Raw genomic sequence first — 25161 nt, 5'->3', positions numbered from 1 at the left:
AATTAACAGAAGGAAAATAAGGAAAATCCACAAATATTTGTAAATTATAACAATACACTTCTAAATAATGCATGATCAAAGAATAGTAAAAGTGAGATTAGAAAATCTGAGTTGAATGAAAACCAAAAAAAGTCAAAATTTGTGGGATGCAGCTAAAGCAGTACCTTAGAGGGAAATCTGTAATTGTAAATGCCTATATGATGTGGAGAAAAAAAGAATGGTCTCAAATCAATTATCTAAGTTGTCACCTTAAGAAATTAGCAAAAGAAGAGGAAGCTAAACCCAAACTAAAAAGAAAATAATAAAGAACAGAATAAAAAATCAACTAAAAAGAGAACAAACAAAAATAAAGAAAAATCAATGAAACCAAAAGTTGGTTTGAGATGCTCAATAACATGGAAAACCTTTAGCCAGACAGACCAATAAAAAAAAAAAAAAGAGGAGACAAAGATCACCAAAATTAGAATCAAAAGACACACCACTACTGACCTTACAGAAACTTAAAGGACTGTAAAAGGATGTTATGAACAACGTTATGCTCACAACTTAGATGAAAAACAATAATTAGAAACTCAAAAATTACTGATAATGACTCAAGATGAAAAAGAAAATGACAATAAACTGAATTAGTAATTTTAAAATCCTCCCCCCAAAAATGCTATATTGATGAATACTCCAATAAAGTTGTAAAAAAAAAAAAAGAAAAGAAAAAAAAACAGGAAATAATATAATCCTTCACAAACTCTTGCAGAAAGTAGAGAAGGATGGAACACTTCCCAACTAATCCTACGAGGTTAATATTAATCTGAAATCAAAGCCAGAGAAACACATCTTAAGATAAGAAAGTTACTGATCCATATCCTCATAGGTATAGATCACAAATTCCTCAACAAAATATTACAAACAACATCCAGTACCATATAAAGAGGATTATAGGGCTTCCCTGGTGGCGCAGTGGTTGAGAGTCCCCCTGCCGATGCAGGGGACACGGGTTCGTGCCCCGGTCCGGGAAGATCCCACATGCCGCAGAGCGGCTAGGCCCATGAGCCATGGCCACTGGGCCTGCGCGTCCAGAGCCTGTGCTCCGCAACAGGAGAGGCCACAACAGTGAGAGGCCTGCGTACCGCCAAAAAAAAAAAAAAAAAAAAAAGAGGATTATATACTATGATCAAGTGGGATTTATTCCAGGAATGCAAGGTTGGTTGAATACCAATTAACATAATACATCATATATTAATACAAAAAGGGAAAAACCCATCTCAATAAATATACAAAAAGCATCTATCATCCACTCACCAACAGAAACTCACCACAAACTAGGAAAAGAAGGGAATTTCATCAAACTGACAAAGGACATCTGTGAAAAACCCACTGCTAATATCATAGTTAATGGTGAAAATCTGAACATTTCCCCCCCAAATACTGGGAACAAGGCAAGTATGTCTGTTCTTACCACTTCTATTCAACAATGTATTGGTCTAGCCAGGGAAAAAGGGCAAAAAAAGAGAAATATGCAGCAGTAAGATTGGAAAGGAAGAATTAAATTGTCTTTGATAGATGACATGACACTGATTATAGAAAGTCCTAAGCAATCCATGAAAACTTACTGGAATAAAAAAATTTCAGTACAGGGCCTCCCTGGTGGCGCAGTGGTTGAGAGTCCGCCTGCCGATGCAGGGGATACGGGTTCGTGCCCCGGTCTGGGAGGATCCCATATGCCGCGGAGCGGCTGGGCCCGTGAGCCATGGCCGCTGGGCCTGCGCATCCGGAGCCTGTGCTCCGCAACGGGAGAGGCCACAACAGTGAGAGGCCCGCATACCGCAAAAAAAAAAAAAAAAAAAAAAAAAAAAAAAAAAAAAAAATTTCAGTACAGTTGCAGGATACAAGATCAATCTATAAAATCAACTGCATCTTTATACTAACAATGGAAGATTAAATAAAGTGACTCCATTCACAAGAGCATCAAAAACAATAAATATACTTGGCAATAAATTTAACAAAAGAATCATAAATAATCCTATACTCTGAAAACTACAAAACACTGCTGGATGAAATTTTAAGAGATATAAATAAATGGAGAGACAGCCTATTTCCATGGATTGGAAGATTTAATATTAATAAGATGGTAATTCTCCATAAAACTGATCTACAGATTCAATGCAATCTCTATCAAAGTCTGAGTAGACTTTTTGCAGAAACTGCTGACCCTAAAATCTGTATGGAAAAGCAAGTGACCTAGGATAGTCAAAACTATCTGGAAAAGAATAATGTTGGAAGACTTACATTTCCCAATTTCAAAACTTACCGTAAAACTATAGTAATCGAAAACAGTATGGTACTGACGTAAGAACAGATATACAAATGAATGAACAGAACTCAAAAGTCGAAAAATAAACTCTCACATTTATGATCACTTGATTTGTCAAAAATGACAAGGCAATACAATGGGGGAAAAGTAGTCTTTTAAACAAATGATGCTGGTTAAATTCATTAAAAAATGATGTTAGTCCCTTACATCACACCATACAAAAAAATTATCTTAACATAGAGTTAAAGATACAAGAACAAAAAGTATAAATTTTTAAGAAGAAAACACAGGGCAAAATATTCATGATCTTGGGTTAGGCAAAGATTTCTTCAATATAACACCAGAAGCATGCTCTAGTAAAAGAAAAATGTAATAAACTGGATGTTACCAAAATTAAAAATTTATGCACTTCAAAAGAAACTATTAAAAAATGAAAGGAACTCTTACAACTCAATAATAAAAAGACAAATTCCAAAATTTAACAATGGACAAAAATTTGAATAGATGTTTCAACAATGAAGATTATAGAGATGGCCAATAAACATACGAAGAAATGTTCAACATCATGGAAATGCAAATTAAAACTGCAATAAGGGCTTCCCTGGTGGCGCAGTGGTTGAGAGTCCGCCTGCCGATGCAGGGGACACCGGCTCATGCCCTGGTCCGGGAAGATCCCACATGCCACGGAGCAGCTGGGCCCGTGAGCCGTGGCCGCTGAGCCTGCGCGTCCAGAGCCTGTGCTCCGCAACGGGAGAGGCCACAACAGTGAGAGGCCCGCATACCGCAAAAAAAAATAAAAAATAAAAAATAAATAAATAAACGGCAATAAGGTATACTACTTCACATTCTTTAGAACAGTTATAATGGAAAAGCAGACAGTAACAAGTATTAGTGAGGATGTAGAGAAACTAGAACCCTCAACTAATAAAAATCTTCAGTTGCAGAGCCACTCTGAAAAATAGTTTAGTAGTTTCTGAAAAAGTTAAACACAAATTTACCATATGATTCAGCAATTTCACTCCTAGGAACATATCCAAAAGAAATAAAAACATGTTTCCATGCAAAGACTCATATGAGAATGTTTATAATTGTACTACTCATAATAGCCAAAAAAGTGGAAACTCAAATGTCTTTCAACTGGTGAACGGACAGTAATAAAATGTGGTATATTTGTAGAACAAAACACTATTTGTCAGTAAAAAGGAACAAAGTACTGACAGAGCAACAACACAGGTGAATAGGCTTAAGTGAAATAAGCCAGACACAAAAGACTACATACTATATGATTGCATTTATAATGAAGTTTCCAGAGAAGACAGCTCTCTAGAAACAGAAAAACAGATTAGTAGTTGCATGGGGCTAGGAATGGGGAATGACTGCAAACTGGCACAAGGAATTTGTCTGGGGTGAGGAAAATATTCTAAAGTTGAGTTGTGGTGATGGTGATTTACAACTCTGTAAATTTACAAAATGTCACTGAACTGTACACTTAAAATGGGTCAATTTTATGGTACATAAATCATATCTCAACCAAGCTGTTTAAAAACTGTTGAGCTAAAGAGGCCCATAGCATATTGTTACGTGGAAAAAAATATGCATCCACAAAATTTATTATCTAATTTTTAATGAATTTTTTTTAACATGAGGCTCATAAACAGATTCATTAACAAGGGTAGTTCTTGTTATCTTACTGGGGAGTGAGATAATGGGGGAACTTTTACTTTCTGATTGCACCCATTCTGTTTGTTTTTAAATCATCAAACACAGTACACAAACTGTCTCTCTTACACATAGGTATACAAGGGAGTTGGCCTGAGTAGACGCTGTGGGGAAGAAGCAGAGACATGTGCAGGAGAAGGGAGGGGATCTAGTGGGAGGAGGCCAGAGATACTGCTCAACATCCTAAAATGAAGAGGACAGTCCCCTGCAGCAGAGAATTATTCAGCCCAAAAATGTCAACAGTGCTGGGGTTGAGAAACCCCAGTTTACAATGATAGACTTTGTTAGTCCTTTAGAGATTCAGAAAATCTATTCCTATCTAGACTTTACAGAAGGAAAAGGCAAATACTGATATATAGGTATTAAAACAAAGATTAAAAACTAGAATTACATATGAAAAGATTAAGAAAAGGAAAGCTAAGAACAGTTTTTAGCTTTAAAATAGTTTAGCATCCTCAAAGCGAACTAAAGTAGTTTTTAGTGTATTATTTATGCTAAGCTGACATAACTAAAGAAAACTTTCTCTTGAAGCCTAGTAGAAGTAGTAGTAGAAGTCTACCTCATTAAGCAGGCCGAACAGTAAGCCGGCTAGGTATGTGAACTTAACTAAATATTGACAGAAGCCTCATTAGCCCACCAGATTTAAACAACTAAAGGGATCAGATGCCTCAGAATGACTAACCTAAATACATAAGGCAAAAACTCAACTAGAGAGCATAAGCTCAGAATACCTCTGTATACCAATAAACCGGCACTCAAAGAGCACATTAAAATTTGGAGGAAAAAAAAAATGATGAAGCAGTCACCATTCTGTCTTAGGTAAGAGTGAGATCCTTGGGTTAGACCACTGTTAAAGACCTATTATGTCTCCACAAAAACTGGACAAAGATACCACTCCGAGACTGTATTTTTAAAAGTGTTCCTCGGTAAAAGCTTTTAGTTGTATAGTTCTAAGTTCACAGAGGAGTGGGGAGGAAAGGAGGAAAGAGAAGAGGAAAAATCAATACCTCGATCCTCCGTTTTGCTTTGTCGTAAGCCAGTTCTTCTTTAGTTCGATCATCATCAGAGTCATACTCAGATTCTGAGCTCACTTCTTTACTTGGCTTTTTATCTAATGTTTTCCCCACATCCTTCTCATCCGACACCTTTTCATCTTCTTCGTCGCCTTCACTGCCCTCACTGTCTCCTTCTTCTTCCTCTTCTTCTTCACTCTCTTCGTCATCCTCCTCCTCCTCCTCTTCCTCCTCTTCCTCTTCAGGGTTTTCTTTTACTTCTATATGCACCGTGTTTCCTACTTTCAGGAAAAGAGATTTTGAAATAAATGAAAGTTAAAAATGAGATTTCTATCAAGATAGAGACCTTAAAGGAAAAATAATACTGAACATGTACTAAATAAGGGAGTAACTTTTTTTTTTTTTTCGGTACGCGGGCCTCTCACTGTTGTGGCCTCTCCCGTTGTGGAGCACAGGCTCCGGACACGCGGGCTCAGCGGCCATGGCTCACGGGTCCAGCCGCTCCGTGGCACGTGGGATCTTCCTGGACCGGGGCACGAACCCGTGTCCCCTGCATCGGCAGGTGGACTCTCAACCACTGCGCCACCAGGGAAGCCCAGGGAGTAACATTTTAATACAGCATTAATTCCAAATTAATGTTTTCATACATCATAAATGCAAAGTGTCTGTCTACATTGCTACAATGAAGACTGCCATTTAACAGTAAAAACTTAATGCATTAACCATACTTAAGCTAATAAACAAGAAAAGCATTACTAAGCTAGGATACAAGAGAGGACAGAAACCCAGGGAGGTGGACACAATGCCTGGTACTTTCTTCCCCGTGGGGTCATTTGCGGATCCTGGAGGAGGCAGCTGAAAAGCTATGCAGCTCTTAGTGGCCCCTCAAAGCTTAGGGGTCCAGGCATTGGGAGTTCAGGCCTACCAAGGATTTCCATGGGGCGAGGGAGATGGACACTGGGTAATACCCTTATTGTGGGGTGAAATCCTAAAAAACTGTACCATAGCAGTAAGGATAAACGAGAAGTAAACAGGGCCTCCCCATTATTGGCATATCACCTCCAGATTCTCTAACTTCCACATGTGGAATAAGATGACTCTATATTGCTAGTTCACTCAGACTCCCGGTAGATGTACATATAAATTCTCTCTGGAGGAAGAAAACACCAACCTTGACATCAAATTATTTCTATAGTTGTAAACAACTGAGGAGAAAATTAATGAACCAGAACACAGATCAGAAGAAACAATCTACAATGAACCATGGAGACTCAATAGGTAAAAAATACAGAAAAGAGGAAAAGATACAGTGATAGCATAAGAAGGTCTATCATAGGCTTAACTAATATCCCTGAGAAGAAATAGTGGCTCATAACACTGCAAAACTGATAAAAACATATAGGCAGAATAAAAAAAAAGAAAACAAACCTAGCCACATCATAATAAAACTGATGAAAACGAAAGACACATGAAAAATTTAGGCTGGTACCTGACTTTGAAACAGAAACAATAAAAGCCAAGACAAGGGACTAATATCTTCAAAGTATTAATAAAATTATGACTAAGAATTCCTCATTCAGTATGTCACCTTCAAGAATGAAGATGAGATAAAGATATTTTCAGAAAAGCAAAAATGTAATGTCTCAGTAACAGATTCATACTGAAGGAAATTCTAAAAGGTATTCTTCAGGCTGGAAGAAATGATCCCAAATAAAGGTCAGAGGTGCAGGAAAAAGTGAAGCACAACAAAAGCTAAGAATGTGGGTAAACTTAAATATATACTGACTGCTTTTTAAAAAAAGCTATTATGGGGTTTAAAACAGAGAATTAAAATTAATGAGAACAATGGTATATAATTTGAGAATTGGTTAAATGTTGTTTATGTATTCTTTGGTCTTTACATTGCCTGGAAAGAAGGTAATAGTAGACAGTGATAGTTCAAAGATCCACATTAGGCCCAGTCGGAGGGCCGAGGAGCGCTGGTCCCCCCAGGTTGGGCAGAGTAGGGGAAGGCAGGGTGCAGCCGTTGTGCGGCGTAGTCCCCCAACCTGCTGCCAGCTCTGTAGCCTGTCAGGCCCCAGCACTATCTGCTGATCTCGGGCTGGAGCCATGGGGGTGCCTGGGGGAGGTTTAACACTACGGGTATTCCCTATTGTGGCTTTTAAAGGTATTCCATTTTCTCAGATTGCTTTCTTTTCATCCCTCCGTGCTGTTCCCACACCCCTGGCAAGGACCTACCTTTCAAGGTCCCCCTCTAGAAGTCTTTCACAGCCCCTTTCTCACCCCTCATCCAACACACGTAGGTGTCTCCTTTGGGCCCCACAGAAATGTCTGCACACCACTGTTAGGGCTTCGCTCCTTCAACAACGAAACGTGTTTATTGGCGCCTGTTATTTGCCAGGCACAGTTTTTTAATTTCTGCATTCGTTTCTGCCTCTCATCAGATTTGAGGGCAGGAGCCATGTCATTATGGAATCCCTAGAGGGAGAGGGGACGAGGCAGGCTTTGGAATCAGGCCCAGGGGGCTCCAGATGCAGCTCCACCACGTAAGGACAGCTGCCCTCCCTCCGACAACTTTCCTAACCCCCTCAGCCCCTCTCAGCTTTTGTGAGGATTTAAAAGGCATCTATCAGGAAGGGGTGGGCACTTACACAGAGCAGTTGCCCATCCATCCATTTATTCTTGCACAAATCCTTGTTTGGGGTGTCTAATGTGCAAAGCACTGCCCCAGGCATTGCAGGGAACAGAGAAATCAAGTCCTCATCTTCTAGTGGGGCTGATGTGAGAGGAGGAGATAAGGACTGGGAGGAGGAATACTGGGTGAAAGGATGGAGAGAAAGAAAAAAAAAAAAAAGATCCACGTGAAAACACTCTAGAGTAACCAATAAAAGTAAGCAGAAAAGTACAAAACTTCCAAGCTCATGAAAGGAGAAAAAATTCAAATAATCCAAAAGATGGTTAGAAAGGAGAGAAAAAGACACAGAACAAATAAGAAAAACTTAATAAGATGATAAATATAAAATCAATATACTTTATTAACTATCAAATGTTAGATGTAATGGGCTAAGTACTCTAGGTAAAATATAAAAATTGACAAACTGGATTTAAAACCTCAACTATATGCTGTTTAAGAATATAGAAAGTGTAATAAAGACAGAAGAAGATCATGTAAATTAAAGCTGGTATAGCTATTAATATCAGATAAGGTAGACTTTAAGGCAAAAGACATCGCTAGAAATAAAACGATAAAACAGTTAATTCATCAGAAAGATATAAGATTACATTCATCTAATAATAGAGCACCAAAATATATAAAGCAAAAATTAATATAACTCATGGAGAAATAGACAATCTACAAGCACAATGGGAGATTTGAACACACAACTCTCAGTGAGAGAGAAAAAGCACACCAAAAAAAAACTCAGAACAGAACATGAGGTGAACAAAATGATCAGCAAACTTAACTAAAATATAGGTAACAAGTCACCCAACTAATGCAGAATATAAACTCTTTCCAATCACATATGAAACATTCGTAATAATTTACAACCCAACAAATGATTGGTTAGGTCGACATATTTCAAAGGACAGAACCATGTATTTTTCTGATCACAATGAAGTAACAAAGATACGTAAAGTCCTCATGTTCATAAATTAAGAAATATACTTCTGGGCTTCCCTGATGGCGCAGTGGTTGAGAGTCAACCTGCCGATGCAGGGGACATGGGTTCATGCCCCAGTCCGGGAAGATCCCACATGCTGCGGAGCGGCTGGGCCCGTGAGCTATGGCCGCTAAGCCTGCGCGTCCGGAGCCTGTGCTCCAAAACGGGAGAGGCCACAACAGTGAGAGGCCCGCCTACCGCAAGAAAAAAATATATATATATATACTTCTAAATAAATCACAGGTAAAAGTTAATATATCAAAATAGAAATTTTAAACTATCAACATATTAGACCTTACAGAATTTGACTAAAGCCAGGGTTAAAGAAAAATTTGTAGTTTTAAAAAACGACTGAAAAAACATAGCCAAATATTCATTTCAAAAAGTTAGCGAAAAGCCAGCAAATCAAACCCTAAAAAAGACAGGAAGAAATGACAAAAACACTTTATTCATAGTGATTAGGAACTAAACTATTTGTTTGTATTATCTTTGTATTATATTTTAAGTTCAAGGGGTTTCTTTGGTAGGCTAGCTTTAATAACTTATCCCCGTTTGTAACATTATCACTCTGAGAAAAACTGTATTCTAAAGCCTAGGCAACTGTCTTACAAATGACTTTCTGAAAAACCATTTATTAATAAAATCAGGATCCATATGAGGACTTAGGAACCATGGCAATGGAGAGAGCAAGACTGGTCTCTATCCTCAGGAATGTTCATACAGCTTTCATCATCGGGAGACTATTTCTTTAATATACACACCTCCAATAACCACTGGACTTATCAATGTGTGCTTATGAGCTACTCACCTGTTTCTCTCTCCTCATCACTAGCCATAGCTTCCCAATCATCCAATCCAGCATCCTCAGTTTCTTCTTGCTCTTCTGTAAATAAAATTTTCATTAAAGACACAGAATATATCTAGACACATAAGATTGCTTTTAGAAAAAAAAAAATGTAGAAAACTATCCTGACATAAAGAAATAAATGTTTTAGTTATGCAAAAAGTAGGTACACAATTTCATTACCTTTGGAACTAGTTTTCAATATACCTAGCGTGTTAAATCCTCTACTATTACTAAACGCTTCACAATTTCCTCGTGTTTTGAATACACTATATTAAACTTAACGCAGATTTCATATCTGAGGTAATTAAAATATTAGCAACTCATTGAAATGTTCCTTTAGATCTTGAAAAGGGTAAATGATGGCATTCAGTTCTTGAGGATAAAAGAAATTTCACATATATCTTCTTTTTGATCTTCAACCTATACTTTATACAGAAGAATGTATTGTTTATTTTGCTTTAACCTCTACAAATACATATAAATACAACTTAAATTACATAGTTGGAGGTACAAATCTACACTTCTATTCCAGTTGAAAATAAGGTTGTGCTTACAACCCCAAAAATAGCCAGAAAGGTATAATTTTGAATTTACAGACTTTAAACTCTCATTAACAAAAATGACTCTTTTTACTGAAATCTAATCAAGCAAAATTATTCTCAAATGAAAGGAAGATGAGATTGGGACACTGTAGTATTTGTTTCCCTGTCATAATTACTATTTGCCAACAAGTTTGGATATGCCTTCTTGAGGAGGAAATGAGTCAGAAACACATACCCCTAACTCCTCCTAAATTAGCAATTCTTTCTAGTGCTACAAATATCACCTAAAATAGGGAACTGCTGTTAAGTCTATAATGTGAATTTCTCTAATCTCATCCTGTTAAGCTGAGGTGTGCCCAGGAAAATGATCCTTTTTACACTGAGAATAGGAGGGGAAGAAGAATAGGATCAGTAATACCTTTCACCAGTGTGGGTCAGTCTTAACATTCTCTAAAGCTGCTCCCATTCCTGTCTTTAAACACTGGAGATTCTCCTGATTTTACGAAACATACATTTAGCCAGCCTCTAGCTCTCCTAGCAACAGCTATCTCATGAATTAGAACAATGTTTATCTTAAAGAAAAAAAAAATCCAGAGATTTTCTCCAATCTCAAAACACACACACAAAATGAGTAAGTTGAATCCTCTAATTTAGTAAACAGAAGCTGACCTCTAAAGATTTTAAAATGCCAATTTTTATGACTCAATAAAAGTTCTAATTAAAAATGTTTCCAATTTGCTTCCGAAGGATTAAATAAAGAACTTTAGTTCTTCTTGGTACCGCTTAATTCTGACCCATAAATAAAAACATCAGAGAAGATCCAAATACCTCTCTCTATCCTCTCTACAAAACATTTTACCAACACTATTGTAAAGAACAAAAGTGATTCAAGTCTCACCTCTACACTTTTTTCAGTGGAAATGAAATGACTTAGAGAAAAGAAAGAACTATGAAGAAGGCCATCCTGCCAGACATTTGGTTTCCCCAAACTAACAATAACCAAGACAACTTATGACACATCAGTGATATTTAATAGGAATTAATTAGTCAACACTACTGACCTGGTTCAACAGGAGGTGGTGTCTCTTCTTTTTCAGGTACTCCCTGTTCCACAACTTCTACAGCAGCACTTAATTCCATTGGTTCACATACTGAAAAAAGGAACAGAAACCAAGTTAACAATACTTTTCAGTGCATAATTTCTGTTAGGATACTCTGTTAAGTACTGAATAAAAACCAGAAGTACAACCTAAATTCTTTAGCAAGTTTAGAAAACATTTAAATATCAGCTATGTGTTGTTGTTTTGTTAAACAGGAAACTAGTTTTTCTTTCTGCTCAAGAATAGAATGTAAAATTACAGAAGGTTGAGAAGGAAACAGAAAACATAAGAATGACAGTTGTGCTTTTCAGAGTTAAGAACAGTTATTCGTAGCATAGGATCCACATTCTTCAAACAAAAGTACTTTTCCATTAATGTGTCATTTGAATCAGCTGAGAATGATAATAACAAGAAACAAGGTATAGGAAGTAAGTTTCAGTAGGCAATTCTGATTTGTTGATTTCTTTTTAAGACTTCTGTCTTGAAGCTTATGGGGGAAAAGGCAAACAAAATTGTTTCTAAATCACAGGCTACTTTGTATGCAAACCTTTATTTTCCAGCTGCTGTGGTGTTTTTTTCTTCTTTTTATCTTCATAAATTGGCCTTTTCTTTGGCAAAGAGTCTTTTGATGGCACTTCAACACCTGAGGGATAAAAATGGAAAATTTCAGGGTTTATACTACTTGCTTGTCACCTAAGAAATACTACTTAAGAAGATAACATTTTATTCACCTCAGAGATGCATACCCTAAAATATAAAAGAACATTCATGGAAAACCCTCTTTTTAATGTAAGGTATTTTAAAATTTATATACGTTTAAATTCCATTTTTTTTGGTGTCCAGTTCTATGATTTTTGACAAATGCATGTAGTTACGCAACCACCATCATAATGAAGATGCAGAACAGTTCCATCACCCTGTGCTGCTCTGGGAAGTTAAACCCTATTCACATCCTTATGCCCCTGGCAGCTACTGATCTGTTCTCCAACCCAAAATATGTGCTCTTTCCAGAAAGTCACAGAAATAACACTTTACAGTCTGGCTATCATCATAACGGATTTGAGTCATCCTCGCTACTATATGTACCAGTACTTCATTTCTTTTCATTGCCGAACAGCATTCCATTATATCGATGTACCACAGTTCCCTTATTCGACAGACAGCTGAAGGACATTTGGGTTCTAGTTTTTGACAATTATGAATAAAGCTGTTAGGAACATCTGCATGCAGATTTTTCTGTGAACATTTCTCTGGGGTAAATATTGTGGAGTGGGAATGATGGGACATTAAGATAAATATGTACAGCTGACTCTTGAACAACATGGGGGTCAGGGCTGCCAACTCTCCGCGCAGCCGAAAATCTGCATATACCTTATAGTCAGCCCTCCGTATCCATGTTTCCTCCATATTCATGGCTCCGCATCCTCGGATTCAACCAATCACAAATTGTGTAGTTACTGTAGTATTTATTATTGGAAAAGAATCCACCTATAAATAAACCCACACAGTTCAAACCCGTGTTGTTCAAGGGTCAACTGTATTTAAATTTGTAAGAAACTGCCAACTGTTTTCTAAAGTGGCTTTACAATTCTGCACTCCCACCAGTAATACATGAGAGTTCCAACTGCTCTTACCAGCAATTGGTAAAGACAGATGTTGGGTTCTTTTAAATTTACATACTCTAATAAATGTGTAGTGATATCTCATAGTGGTCTTAATTTGAATTTCCCTAAAGATGTCGAGCAGTCTTTCCATGTGCTTATATTGAATAGTTTCTTGGTGAAGTGTCTCTTCCAACTTTTATGCGCACGCGCACACACACACACACACACAGTTATCACGTATGACTTTCAGGTACTGTCTTTGAATTCTCTCAGTGGTGTCTTTTGCACAGCAGAAGTTTTTAACTGGACTTCAATTTTATAATTTTTTCCTTTTATGGATTATGCTTTTGAAGTTGTAACTAAGCACTCCCTGCCTAACACAAACTCACAAAGACTTTCTTCTATGTTTTCCTCTAAAAGTTTTTTAGTTGTATATTTTATATGTACATCTACAATCCATTTTGAGTTAAATTTTATATAACGATTGAGATTTAGGACTAAGTTTTTTTGTTTTGAGGTTTTTTTTACACAATAAATGTCTAACTGTTCCACCATCACTTGTTGCAAACATATTTTATCTACTGAATTGTCTTTTCCTATGACAGAAAAAAAAAACCTGACCATACGTAGACTCTATTCTGTTCTATTGATCTGTCTATCCTTTTGTCAGTATCACACTGTACTGATTACTGTTTTTACAGTTAGTCTTGAAATCAGATAGTGAGTCCTCCAAGGTTTGTTCTTTTTCAAAAATACTTTGGCCATTCTAACTCCTTTATCTTTTCATACACATTTTAGAAATAGCTTATAGATATCCACAAAATATTCTGCTGCAATTTTGATTGAGATTGCACTGAATCTACAAATCAGTTTAGGAGAACTGGTATCTTAACAACATCAAATCTTCCAATCCATGAATGCAACATCTCTCCATTTACACAGGTCTTTGATTATTTTCATCAGTGTTTTATAGTTTTCAGCATATAGATTCCACAAATACTAAGTGTTTCAATTACTTTTATGGGGGGGTACTGTAAATGGTACCATCAATTTTTTATTTTTACTGTTAATTGCAAGCATATAGAAATACAGTTGATATTTGCATACTGGTCTTATCTATAATCTTGTTAACCTCACTTATTAGCTGTAGGATTTTGTGGGGGGTAGATTCCATGGGATTTTCTATGTAGACAATTGTCATCTGTGAATAGACAGGTTTACTTCTTCCTTCCAGTCTGCATGCCTTTATTTCTCTTTTTGCCTAATTGCCTGAGTTAGGACATTCCAGTGCAATGTGCAATGACTGTGATGAGAGTGGATATCCTTGCCTTAATCACAATATTAGTGTTTATTAGTATTCAGTCATTCACCAGTAACTGAAAATTGTTGTATGTTTTTTGTAAATGTCTTATATCAGGGAAAGAAGTTCCCTTCTAGTCTCAGTTTGTGAATTTTTATTATACGTGAATGGTAAATTTTGTCAAATGATTCTTCTCCATCTATTGAGATGACATGTAGATTTTCTTCTTTAGTCTATTAATATGGTGAACTATTTATTGATTTTTAAATACTGAACCAACCCTGCATTCCCAGGATAAAACCCACTTGGTCATGATAGAATATCCCTAAATATAAATATACGTAAATATATGCACATAAACATAAATATTTATACAGTTGACCCTTGAATAACACCGGTTTGAACTACACAGATACATATACTCAGATTTTTTTCACTAAATATGTATTATAGTACTAGAAGATCCACTGCTGGTTCAATATGTGGATGCGGAACCGTGGATACAGAGGGCCGACTAGAAAATTATACACAGGTTTGTGCCTGCATGGCGAGTTGCCCCTAAGCCCTAGATTGTACAAGGGTCAACTGTCTTGCTGGAATCAAACTGCTAATATTTTGTGGAAAAATTCTGCATCTTTGTTCATGAGGGATATTGGTCTGCAGTTTTCCTTTCTCGTAATGTCTTTGTCTCACTATGATATAAGGGCATGCTGTCCTCATAAAATGAGTTGGGTAGTTCTGGAAGATAATGTTTGTAACTAGCAATATTTCTTCCCTAAATATTTGTTAGAATTCCCAAGTGAAATCATAGAGGCCTGGAGTTTTCTTTGTTGGAAATTTTTTTTTAACTTAGATAAAATGTAAATAGATATAGCAGTATATTTTTAAAATAGATATAGGACTACCCAGGTTATGTATTTCTTTGCATGTTGGTAGTTTGTGTCTTTTAGGGGAATGTGTACTTGCTATATGCTTAGTAGTTACAGGCTAAAGGCTATGGAACAGACTGAAAAGGTAACCTGCTACACAATTCAGCATAATTATCTGAAAATATCTGCAGATACACTAAGAACACATTTTGAGCTCAATGAATAAGTTTTATATTATTCTAGGTAATGAATGTGGTAAATAATATTTACCTAACAAGGCAGCTTTTAAAGATATGGTGAGACATAGCATGTAGTATCTTTTCAATGAATGCACTTGTGGAGGGCCGTTAATGTCAGGCTAAGAAGTTTGGACACTTTTATTAACAGACAATAGGGAACCCATAAGAGGGCAAAAACTGGGCAACACTATGAAGAATAAGAAAAGAGACTAGGGCCAGAGATGCCATTTGAGAGACCATCTCTTCCAAGCCTGTCCTAAAGATTGATGCCAAGTTCACCATTTTAAATAATTTTCATCTCATCTTGTAAATACAAGTCAAACTACTCCATAAAACAGCATTTCTGAGATTGGCAAATTACTCCCTACGTGGTCCTATCCCAATTTCTCCATGAGTGCTTCTAGCCTGTCAGATAGCCACAAGTCAAATCTGATATTTGGGTGCTAGTTGTACTCGAATTTGTTCTTTACTTTTGCTTTTTAAAAAGCTCTATCCCCAACTGAGAATAAGATTTTCTGACAACTAAGTGCTGTGTTTCTCTACATTTACTGCTCCCAGCTGACCATATAATGCATAACGAAGAGCTGGTCACACAGATCAATTACATCTCAGTTCTAGGACCTTGGACAAGCTGTTTTCTGAGTCTCCATTTTTTCATCTATATGATGGGAATGAAGATATTTATGAGGAAATAATGTCAAGGGTAACATCAGGTATATACTAAATACATAATAGATGGTAGCTCTTACTTTAATTATAGCATAAGCACCAAAATTACTATAATATAAAAATCTGTGGAATGTAGGGACATTAAGAGAGGTCCCCAAATATTCTTCTCAAAGGAGCAAAGACACTATTTTAAATCATCTTACCTGTCAAAAACATAGCTGATTAAATGTTCAGATTATGGTCTCTAAACTAAAAGGAACCAAGGTTCCTTGGGTAAACAGTTGATTTCAAGGTCTAGAGGAGAAAATGTGCAAGGTGAGCCTGGGATATCTCGTGGTGTTAGAAAGCAAGGAAGAGGTCGAAGAATACTGTAGTCAAGTGAAAAGCTCACAGGGACCAACCTGAATGACTTCCTGCTAGCCAAAGATGGTATCATTTGAGTATCAAAAACATAAATGACTTTAGGAGATGAAAACATATCAATTACATAAAACTCCATTAAGATAAAATGATATACAACCAAAACAAAATTAAATTCACTGGTCACCTCTGGAGGTTAAGGGGACATCAATTTATTATTTTACAAATTAGTAAAGAAAGGGAAAGAATTAAGCATATATCCTGGTTTTCCTGCATGAACTGTATTTCAGGGAAAGCTTTTCTTTAAAGATTCTAGCTAATAAATGCAGAAAGAATGACAGACTATCACAATTCTGCAATTCCTAACAAAGTACTGGATATAGGCAATGATCACCAATTGGAATTAAAATTATTAGATGAAAAGTCAATGAAGAACTTTTCTAATGGACAAGGCTGCCAATAGCTAAACTCACTGATCAATCTTGACATCACCAGAAGGCAAGCAGATCACGTGCCTCCTCACATGAGGCACTTTAGGTGGTAAAGCACCACTAAGAAGTAGCCAAACTGCTAGATCTATAAAATTACAAGGTATAGAGAAATAAGTTAGCCAACACCAGGAGAATGCAAATAGAGAAATCCAGAATAGGAGAAATTCTAGGAAAAAATCCAGTATCTTCAACAAATAAATCCATGCCAAAAATAGGGGTGGTACTGGTATCAATGACAGACATTATCAACCAAATACAACACATGAATCTAATCTGGATCCTGATTTGAACAAATCAATTATAAAAGACATTTTGGAGATAAGTAGAAAAAACTAGACATGGACAAAATCAAGATATCAAGGAACTTTGTTTAATATAATAATACATACTACACTTATATTGAAAAGTAAAATGTCCTTATCTGTTAGAGATACATCCTAAAGTAAAATGTGAGTAAAATAATAATGGCATCTGGAATTCACTTTAAAATACTCCAGGGGAAAAAAGTGGGTGGAGGGGGGACAAAACAAGAATGGTAAATGGTGATAATTGTTGAAACTGAGTGATGTCTACATGGGGACTCATTTTACTATTTTGTATTTTCATTTACAGATATACTATCATTTACACACAAATTTTTATCACAGTATAGACGTCATCTCCCTAAATAATGAAATTATCTCACCTATTCCTTACATTATTATTGGACTTTTTCACAGCATTTTCATAGAATTCTCCTACTGATTCAATTCAATTCTCCTTTTGACCATTATAGAGATATAACTGCATGAGAGAAGTTTCTAGAGCATTCAGTTAATTAAGAACACCACCTACCCTGAGCTTGTAGAAGTTTAAGGGTAGCTTCGGCTCTGGCTCTGGCTTCTCTCTGGGATTTAGTTAAAAGTTTCCCTTCTTTTTTCAAGCGTTCTTTTCTTTCCTTTTCTTTTTGCTTTTTCCTTTCTCTTTTTTCTTGTTCCAATCTTTCCTATAAAAGAATATGTATCAGACAAAAATTGTATTAGCTTAATGAATTACAAAATTTAAACATAAACAACCCAAATTTCTAACAAAGCTCTTGAGATACATGCAAAGTATTACGTTAGGAGCTTCCAAATGAAAGTACTTTAAATGTTGTACATAATGAGTATTAATTAGTATCACATGAGAGTTGACTATGTGTTGGCAATGATGCACAAGCAACTCCTGTCTGTACCTGAGGAAATAAGGTAGGATTTTCTCTACCTCTTCATCTTATTATTTATATCTGAACAATAATGTAACTGAATTACCATGCAACTAAGAAATTTTTAGAATTAGAAAGCTAGAGATATTTTATGAGAAGCGGATTTAAGTAAAACACCAAGTCAAAGTCAGCAACTTCACAATGACATACCTCTTCTTTACGCTTGGCTTCCAATTCTTCAAGGCGTTTTATCCGTTCTTCCTCTTCTCTCTTCTGTCTTTCCTCTTCTTCTTTAAACTTAGCCAGAGCTTCCTGCATAGCCTTAACTGTGGCTTTGCTAGGTCCTTTTTTCTTCTCTTTTTCTTTTTCTTCCTTTTCTCCTTTCTTTTTCTTCTTATCTTTTTTCTTTTTGTCTCCTTCATTGTCATCTACCAAAAAAAGAAGAGAGGCAAAGAATATTTTTAAAAGTTGTTTCCTACAGCAATGGTAAGCAAACCCCAGAATGCAGGAACCATAATGGGCCAGGGCTGATGCCAGCAGCAGGCTAAGGGCTTTGGGTATCAAGGCCTCCTGAGCACTTGAGTAACCAGAAGAGCTCCGAACAACCCAGTTGGCCTCCTTAGAAGCCTACAATGCTGGTGCTACTCTGAGTTGTCCTGAGGGATTCAAGAAGACAGGAGGATCCTGTCATCAGGGAGAAGATATACAGTACCTAATGTATCTTCTAAATCCATGGTGTCTGAATTCCTAAATTCTGTAGCTAGTTTTGCTTCTGTAAGATGGGGATGATAAGAATGATGCCTACCTTAAGGGGATAGACATTAGAAGAACAAAATACAAAAATATAAATATATTCCAAGAACTCTATAGCATTATGCTAAAGAATTAAAGATTATGAAGCTACTTTCTTGATGGTTCTCAAACATGTCCAGACAGTAAAAATTTGAGTGGTTAAAAAGCTATGTCAATTTTCCCATTAAAAGTTTCCTAGTCTAAAGAAAAATTATGTTAAGTCATTCGATCTTTGTTTCCATTCTGAATAAGGGGGAAATTTAACTAGAAAGCTTCTTTTTTGCTAATTGGTTCCAGTACAAAAATGTGCCCCAGTATTGCCTAAAAGATGTTAACTAATTTCAGCATGTTACTTTTCCATTTCATAGACCAAATTAGGTTTTTAAAAACAGGAAAGAATTCACATATTATCTCACACTGAGGTATCAAAAAGAAGAGTAAATTTTGCATTGGGCAACTTCCCGTCTTCATCAGCAGCAAAAAATTGTTTTCAGGCTTCCCTGGTGGCGCAGTGGTTGAGAGTCCGCCTGCCGATGCAGGGGACACGGGTTCGTGCCCCGGTCCGGGAAGATCCCACATGCCGCGGAGCGGCTGGGCCCATGAGCCATGGCCGCCGAGCCTGTGCGTCCGGAGCCTGTGCTCCGCAACAAGAGAGGCCACAACAGTGAGAGGCCCGCGTACCTCAACAAAACAAAACAAAACAAAACAAACAAAAGAATTGTTTTCCACGGTGAAATTCCGTAAAAATCCTAGTTTGTGCACAAATCATTTGAAAGATATTTTATACTACATACATAAATGTTTAACAATGAAAATCAATTAAAAGAGTACTTAGACCTAATTTTTTTTTAAGTTTCTTACAATTTAGTACCTTTATAACCAAGGACAAACAACAAAATGACTTTGGGGCATAATGATCAAAACTTAGGCTGATTATGAATCCAAGCCTTTTCCCCTGTCCTCGATATTATTACCAACCTTCTGCAGCTGTGGGAGCCTCTCCCTTCTCTTCAGAGGCAGGAGGTGCTCCAGAATCAAGAGTCACTTTGGATTTTACAGCTTCCTCTTCAGATTTCCTTTGAGATTCTTTTGGTTTACTCTGATCCTTTTTACCAGATTCTAGCTCTTCTTTTTCTTTCAACTTCCGCAGTTTTGCCTTTTCTTCATCCCGCTTTTTTCTCTCACGCTCTTTCTTTTCTGCCTTCTTTTGAGCCACTGTCTTAATTTTGAAGGATGAGTCGTCATCTTCATTCCCACTCTCTACATTAGGACCTGGCTTATTTTTCTGATTTTTTTTCTGTCCTTTCCTGGACTGCAAAAATTCATCTGATTCATCACCACTTTCACCAGAAGAATGTACTCTCATACCATCTTTAATTCTTTTACTGTTATCCTCATCCTCTTCTGACCCATCCCGCTTCTTATTTGATTTCTGAGCTTTCCCTTTAGCTTTTTTGGAGAGTTTACTAAAATCATCATCATCATCACTCCCAGAGTACATTTCCACTTTGGGTTTTGCAGTCTTTTGTGATTTTGAATCTTTATCTTCCAATTCTTCACTATCATTATCTTCAAAACTTTGTTTTTTGCCTTTCTGGCCTTTCTTTTTTTTATCTTGTTTTGAGGTGGATTCATCTTCATTATTTTCTGTTGGCTAAAAAGTTTCCATTGTTAGAAATATTAACAGAGTTATACTTTATTTTTTTTAATAATTGAAACTCCTCAAAGTCATGTACTTCGTTAAGTACACATGGAAAAATTAACGAAATAATTTTAAAATAAGGTCGTTTTTACAAGAATATAAAACTCAAGCAAGTGCCAGAAGCTAGCCTAGGCCTCAGGTACATCTCATATTCACTGTAAATTTCAGAATCCAGGTGCTCTGAAGCAAGCACTAATCACCAGTCCACATTTACTACCTTCTTCAAATGGCATAAAAAGTCTAAGGGGAAAATTGAAAGAAAAAATATCCATCCCTCTCTCATTACTCTGAGGCTTATCCAATTTCAAAGGATGGAAAGAAGTATCAATAATATAGAAAACTGCAGGCAGAGTTGGGAAATGTTATATTTCCAAATGTACCAATTTTATAAACAGACAACATATCATAAAATACCTTTAGATTCCCAAATAAAGCATCTTTATATCTGTGAAAGGTTTTAAAATGCATTATTGATTCCCTAAAAACTGTTTTCCCCCTTCGGCATCAAATTTTATGGAAATTTTCAACTAACATATATATGTTGCTCAAAAGTTTCCAAAAGCAGTCCCTAAAACTGGAGCTATGAAGAAGCATAAACAGGTAACAACAATCTGTATTTCACCTTTGCTGTAGCAGTTTCTCTGTCAGCTTTGATGCCTTGAGCTTCCCAAGACAATTCTTCCAGTTCTTTCAGGATATCATCTTCACTAGAAATGGATTAAAATATATTTTGAGGTACTGAATTAGTTTAGTAAGTAAATCTAGTACCAAAGCTAATAAAAATCAAATATATTTAAAATATACTTACTCAAAATCTTGCTTTTTTTTCTCCTTTTTCTTTTTCCCCTTTGCCTTTTGAGGTTCCTGTTCCTTGGCAGCACCAGCTCCTTCTATTTCTGCAGCCAAGGCATCGAGATCAATGTCATCCTTGGCACTTAAATGAAAACACAGAAGACCTAAATGTTACTCCAGAGCAAAATAATCTGTCACATTCACTTACAGAGAATTTTCTTTTCACTTTAGCCTTTTTCATGCATTAGCAGCCCACTGAGAAAAATCACTTGGCAAGTTCTTTCATGACAACACTTGAGTTATAACTACTCATAAGCCTCTCCGTATCTGCTTCAATAAAGTCTGAGTTACACTCAAACCCAGAAAGAGTTATAATGAACAGCTCCAGGAAGAAAATCTAGGTAATCAAGAAAAGGAAATTCATGCTTGTATTCAAGTAACCCTAAAAAAGAAAAAGAAAAAAAATGAAAGAAAGAAAGGAAAAGGAAATTCACTTTTGTTGATACCAAAGTTTTTTTTGTTGAGTGTCTGAATGGAATTATTTATAAAATAAAGAGAAGTTAAAAGAGAAAAAGATTCTTATTAATTGATTATCAATAACACCTAAATCTTTGGAAACCTTTGCATTTTTACTTGGAATAGCAAAAATTTTAGAGCTGAAAGGAACTTTCATCTAGTCTATTATCTCATTTTACCAAAGGGAAAACAAGATACACAAAGTTTGAATGCTTTCAGCAAAACATCACCACACATCCAAATCTAAATAAATTAGGGATGATTCAGTAAATAAAATATCCCCAAATCCAGAACCAAACCTGGTCACAATCTTTTACATTCCTGGTTTCGTTTCTGGTTCCATCCCACAATGTCCTCCATCTACCAATATTACTTGGAGTAATAAACCAAACTAAGTTCCAGTTAAAACCTACAGAAAACAAAGGAGGTCAGTCTGAGATGTACAAGTAGAAAAGGTATATGAATTCAAATAAATGATACAATCAGAAAACAAAGACCTCACGCAACAGGGCCTCCACTGGTGGATGCCTTGTTGTGAAGATGCTTCACTTCAATAAAGATAATTCCTAATATGATAAATATAAAGATTATGTAACAAGACACTGAGGACACAGAATTTATCCTCAAGGAACTTCACAGAAGAGAGAGAGAGCAAACGAGTAAAAAACCAGGAATTGCAAAATGCTAAATGCCATGAATTAAAGGAATTTAATGCTTTTATAGGTGACCAGAATTGAAATGTGTTCCATTCTGTCCTACGTTTTAGACAGTGTATTTGAGGGGGATCATAGAACACTGAACCACTGTACTGGTGGTGACTTCCCAAAGCACCAAATCCAGAATGAGAAAGTCAGACACTTCCTAGCAGAGGAGAAACCTAGACCCAAGTTACTGAAGGAGAAAAAGAAGTTAACCAGGCAAAGAGGGTGCATATATCAGACACAACGAGCACAAAAACCTAAAGGTAATAACATGCATGGTGCCTCAAGAGGACTCACAAAAAGGTATCTGAATCAACTGAGAAGCTTTTTGTAGGTTATTGATTTCTTGAGCCCACTCAAGATCTAGGGAACCAGAAACTGGGGGTGGGAGGTAGGCAGCGTATTTTTAGCAATCTTTCCAGGTCAGATTTGAATGGTTTTGCTTTTTTTATAAATGAAGAAACTGAGGCACAGAGAACTTGTCCAGGATCACACAAGGCAGAGATGGGATTTGAACCCAGAAGTTCTGATTCCGAAGTCAAAGATAGTAACCCTGCTGGCATAATCAAATTTGCATTTTAGAAAGTTACTTCTGGTATAAATGATAGGGCAGAATCCCAACTAGTTAAGAAGCAGGAAAAGGTAGGAAGCTTTTCTAGCTAATTGGGATGACAAACACACATCTGACTTGCAGCAGTGGCAGGCAAGATGAAGATATATGAGTCAGATAAATACTAAGGAGATCAATCAGCAACACAAATGACCAACTGGTTGTATATAGAAAGGGGGAGGGAAGAATCAAGGATAATTCTTAGGTCTCATCAGGTAACAGAAACCTTAGTCTAGCCCAGCATCAACCATCCGGCCCAGCAGCACGAGATCAACCAGTACCATCTCCAAAGGCAGCTCTGCCAATATTCCACACTACAGCAGATTCCGAGATAGGGTGACAAGGGAAGGTGGTTAATGATCGATGCTTGGCACCTCACCTCCAAAAACTTGCCAGCCCTCATCTGACTATATTCATCTCATCAAAATAGTTTGTTATTTGCTATACTGCCACAGTATTCACTAACAAACATCTCCAGAATAACAAAACATTGGACTACATCTGTATGCTGCTGAGTTTGAAAAGCTCTTATGGCTAGTAATAGAAATTAACAACTTCTGAGTGCTTACTGTTTATCAGGCATTGTGCTGACCAATTACTAGACATACTATATGTTATTTAATCCTCATAACAACTCTATTAAATTAAACTTAAAGATGATGATACTTTATAAAAGGCATCCAGCTAGAAAGTTACATACCAGGAACTCAAGCCCAAATCTGACACCAAAATTGTACTGACTTCCTAGAAAATGGGAAATACAGTAATCAAGTTTCTGAAAATTATTTGACACAGCTACAAAATATATCAATGATATAACAACATGCTTAACAGTCTTACCTACCATGGTTTCTAAAGTGCTCTTTCAATGTGTACTGAACTTCCTACCCGATTCAAGAGAATGTCCTAAAATGTCAACCATATTACAAAAGGTCATGAAAGTGACACATAACATCAGTTATTTAACTTGAGACTTTAAACTATACTCTACCTACATTTCAGCCCTACTTTTCTACCTACCCATTACATACTACAGCTTAAAGATTTCAGTAAACCAAGAGTCAAATCTACAATCCAGTCATGCTGATAATGAAAGCTTTAAAACCTTTAAGGAATGTGTAAGAGTATTTTTATGTAGGTACATCTTTCGGCAGATCATTTTTCCTTTATCAAAGCTACAGTATTCTTACTAATATTTGCCCTTCCAGCCCCAATCCTTTATTCTAAACTTACTGCAGACTTCCAGAAGTAAAAGGCAATTTTCTATGGTATTCAACTCAGTGTTTTCATAGGCCATATTCCTCCATAATCAGGACAGAAAAAATGTTATAACTTAATGGCCTTTAAAAAATGAAGCTATTGGGACTTCCCTGGTGGCGCAGTGTTTAAAAATCTGCCTGCCAATGCAGGGGACATGGGTTTGATCCCTGGTCCGAGAAGATCCCACATGCCACGGAGCAACTAAGCCCGTGCGCCACAACTACTGAGCCTGTGCTCTAGAGCCCGCCACATCACAACTACTGAAGCCCACACGCCTAGAGCCCGTGCTCTGCAGCAAGAGAAGCCACCGCAGTGAGAAGCCGATGCACCACAACAAAGAGTAGCCCCTGCTCGCTGCAACTAGAGAAAGCCCATGCGCATCAACAAAGACCCAATGCAGCCAAAAATAAAAATTAATTTTTTTAAATGAAGCTATTAAAAATATTGCATATGTAGTTTTTTTAAGAAACAGCCAAACTACTTTCTAAAGTGGCTTCACCATTTAATATTCACACCAACAATGAATGGAGATGTGGTTTTTTTCCACATCCAGTATTTAGTATTTTTCCACATCCAGCCGGTATTTAGCATTACGGCTACTTTTCCTTTAAGCTGTTCTAATAGATGTGTGGTGATATCAAGGTCTTCCTTTTCATTTCCTTACAGGCTAGTGAAGTTAAACATTTTTTCGTGTACTTTGCCATTCATATACATTCTGTGAAATGTGTCTTCATATCTTTTACCCTTTTCTAATTGGATTTTCTTTTAATGTTGAGTTTTGAGAACTCTTTATATGCCCTTTATGAGTCATCAGTCAGATATGTGGTTTACGTATACTTTCTTCCAATTTGTAGCTTGCCTTTTCATCCACTTAACAGGGTT

General features: G+C 36.6%; 1 protein-coding gene across 2 annotated transcripts in view; it reads right to left on the bottom strand.

The window, feature by feature from the left end:
- Window positions 1-25161, bottom strand: part of EIF5B (eukaryotic translation initiation factor 5B) — a 69397-nt gene that overhangs the window by 25126 nt on the left and 19110 nt on the right. The window contains exons 2-10 of one of the 2 annotated variants that reach the window (XM_082642673.1): window positions 21209-21334; window positions 21023-21107; window positions 19677-20352; window positions 18117-18334; window positions 17558-17708; window positions 11739-11834; window positions 11153-11242; window positions 9511-9585; window positions 5035-5321 (exon numbers count right to left, since the gene is read on the bottom strand). In XM_082642673.1, coding sequence (XP_082498799.1) covers window positions 5035-5321; window positions 9511-9585; window positions 11153-11242; window positions 11739-11834; window positions 17558-17708; window positions 18117-18334; window positions 19677-20352; window positions 21023-21107; window positions 21209-21334 — 1804 coding nt within the window. The remainder of the gene's footprint in view (window positions 1-5034; window positions 5322-9510; window positions 9586-11152; window positions 11243-11738; window positions 11835-17557; window positions 17709-18116; window positions 18335-19676; window positions 20353-21022; window positions 21108-21208; window positions 21335-25161) is intronic. The other variant, XM_082642674.1, reaches the window with a different exon arrangement.

Source organism: Mesoplodon mirus, assembly GCF_964341445.2.
Source record: "Mesoplodon mirus genome assembly, chromosome: 14".
In the NCBI taxonomy this organism is placed as follows: Eukaryota; Metazoa; Chordata; class Mammalia; order Artiodactyla; family Ziphiidae; genus Mesoplodon; species Mesoplodon mirus.
The sequence above is the reverse complement of the archived record's forward strand: the minus strand, read 5'-3'. Positions and strand labels throughout refer to the sequence as shown.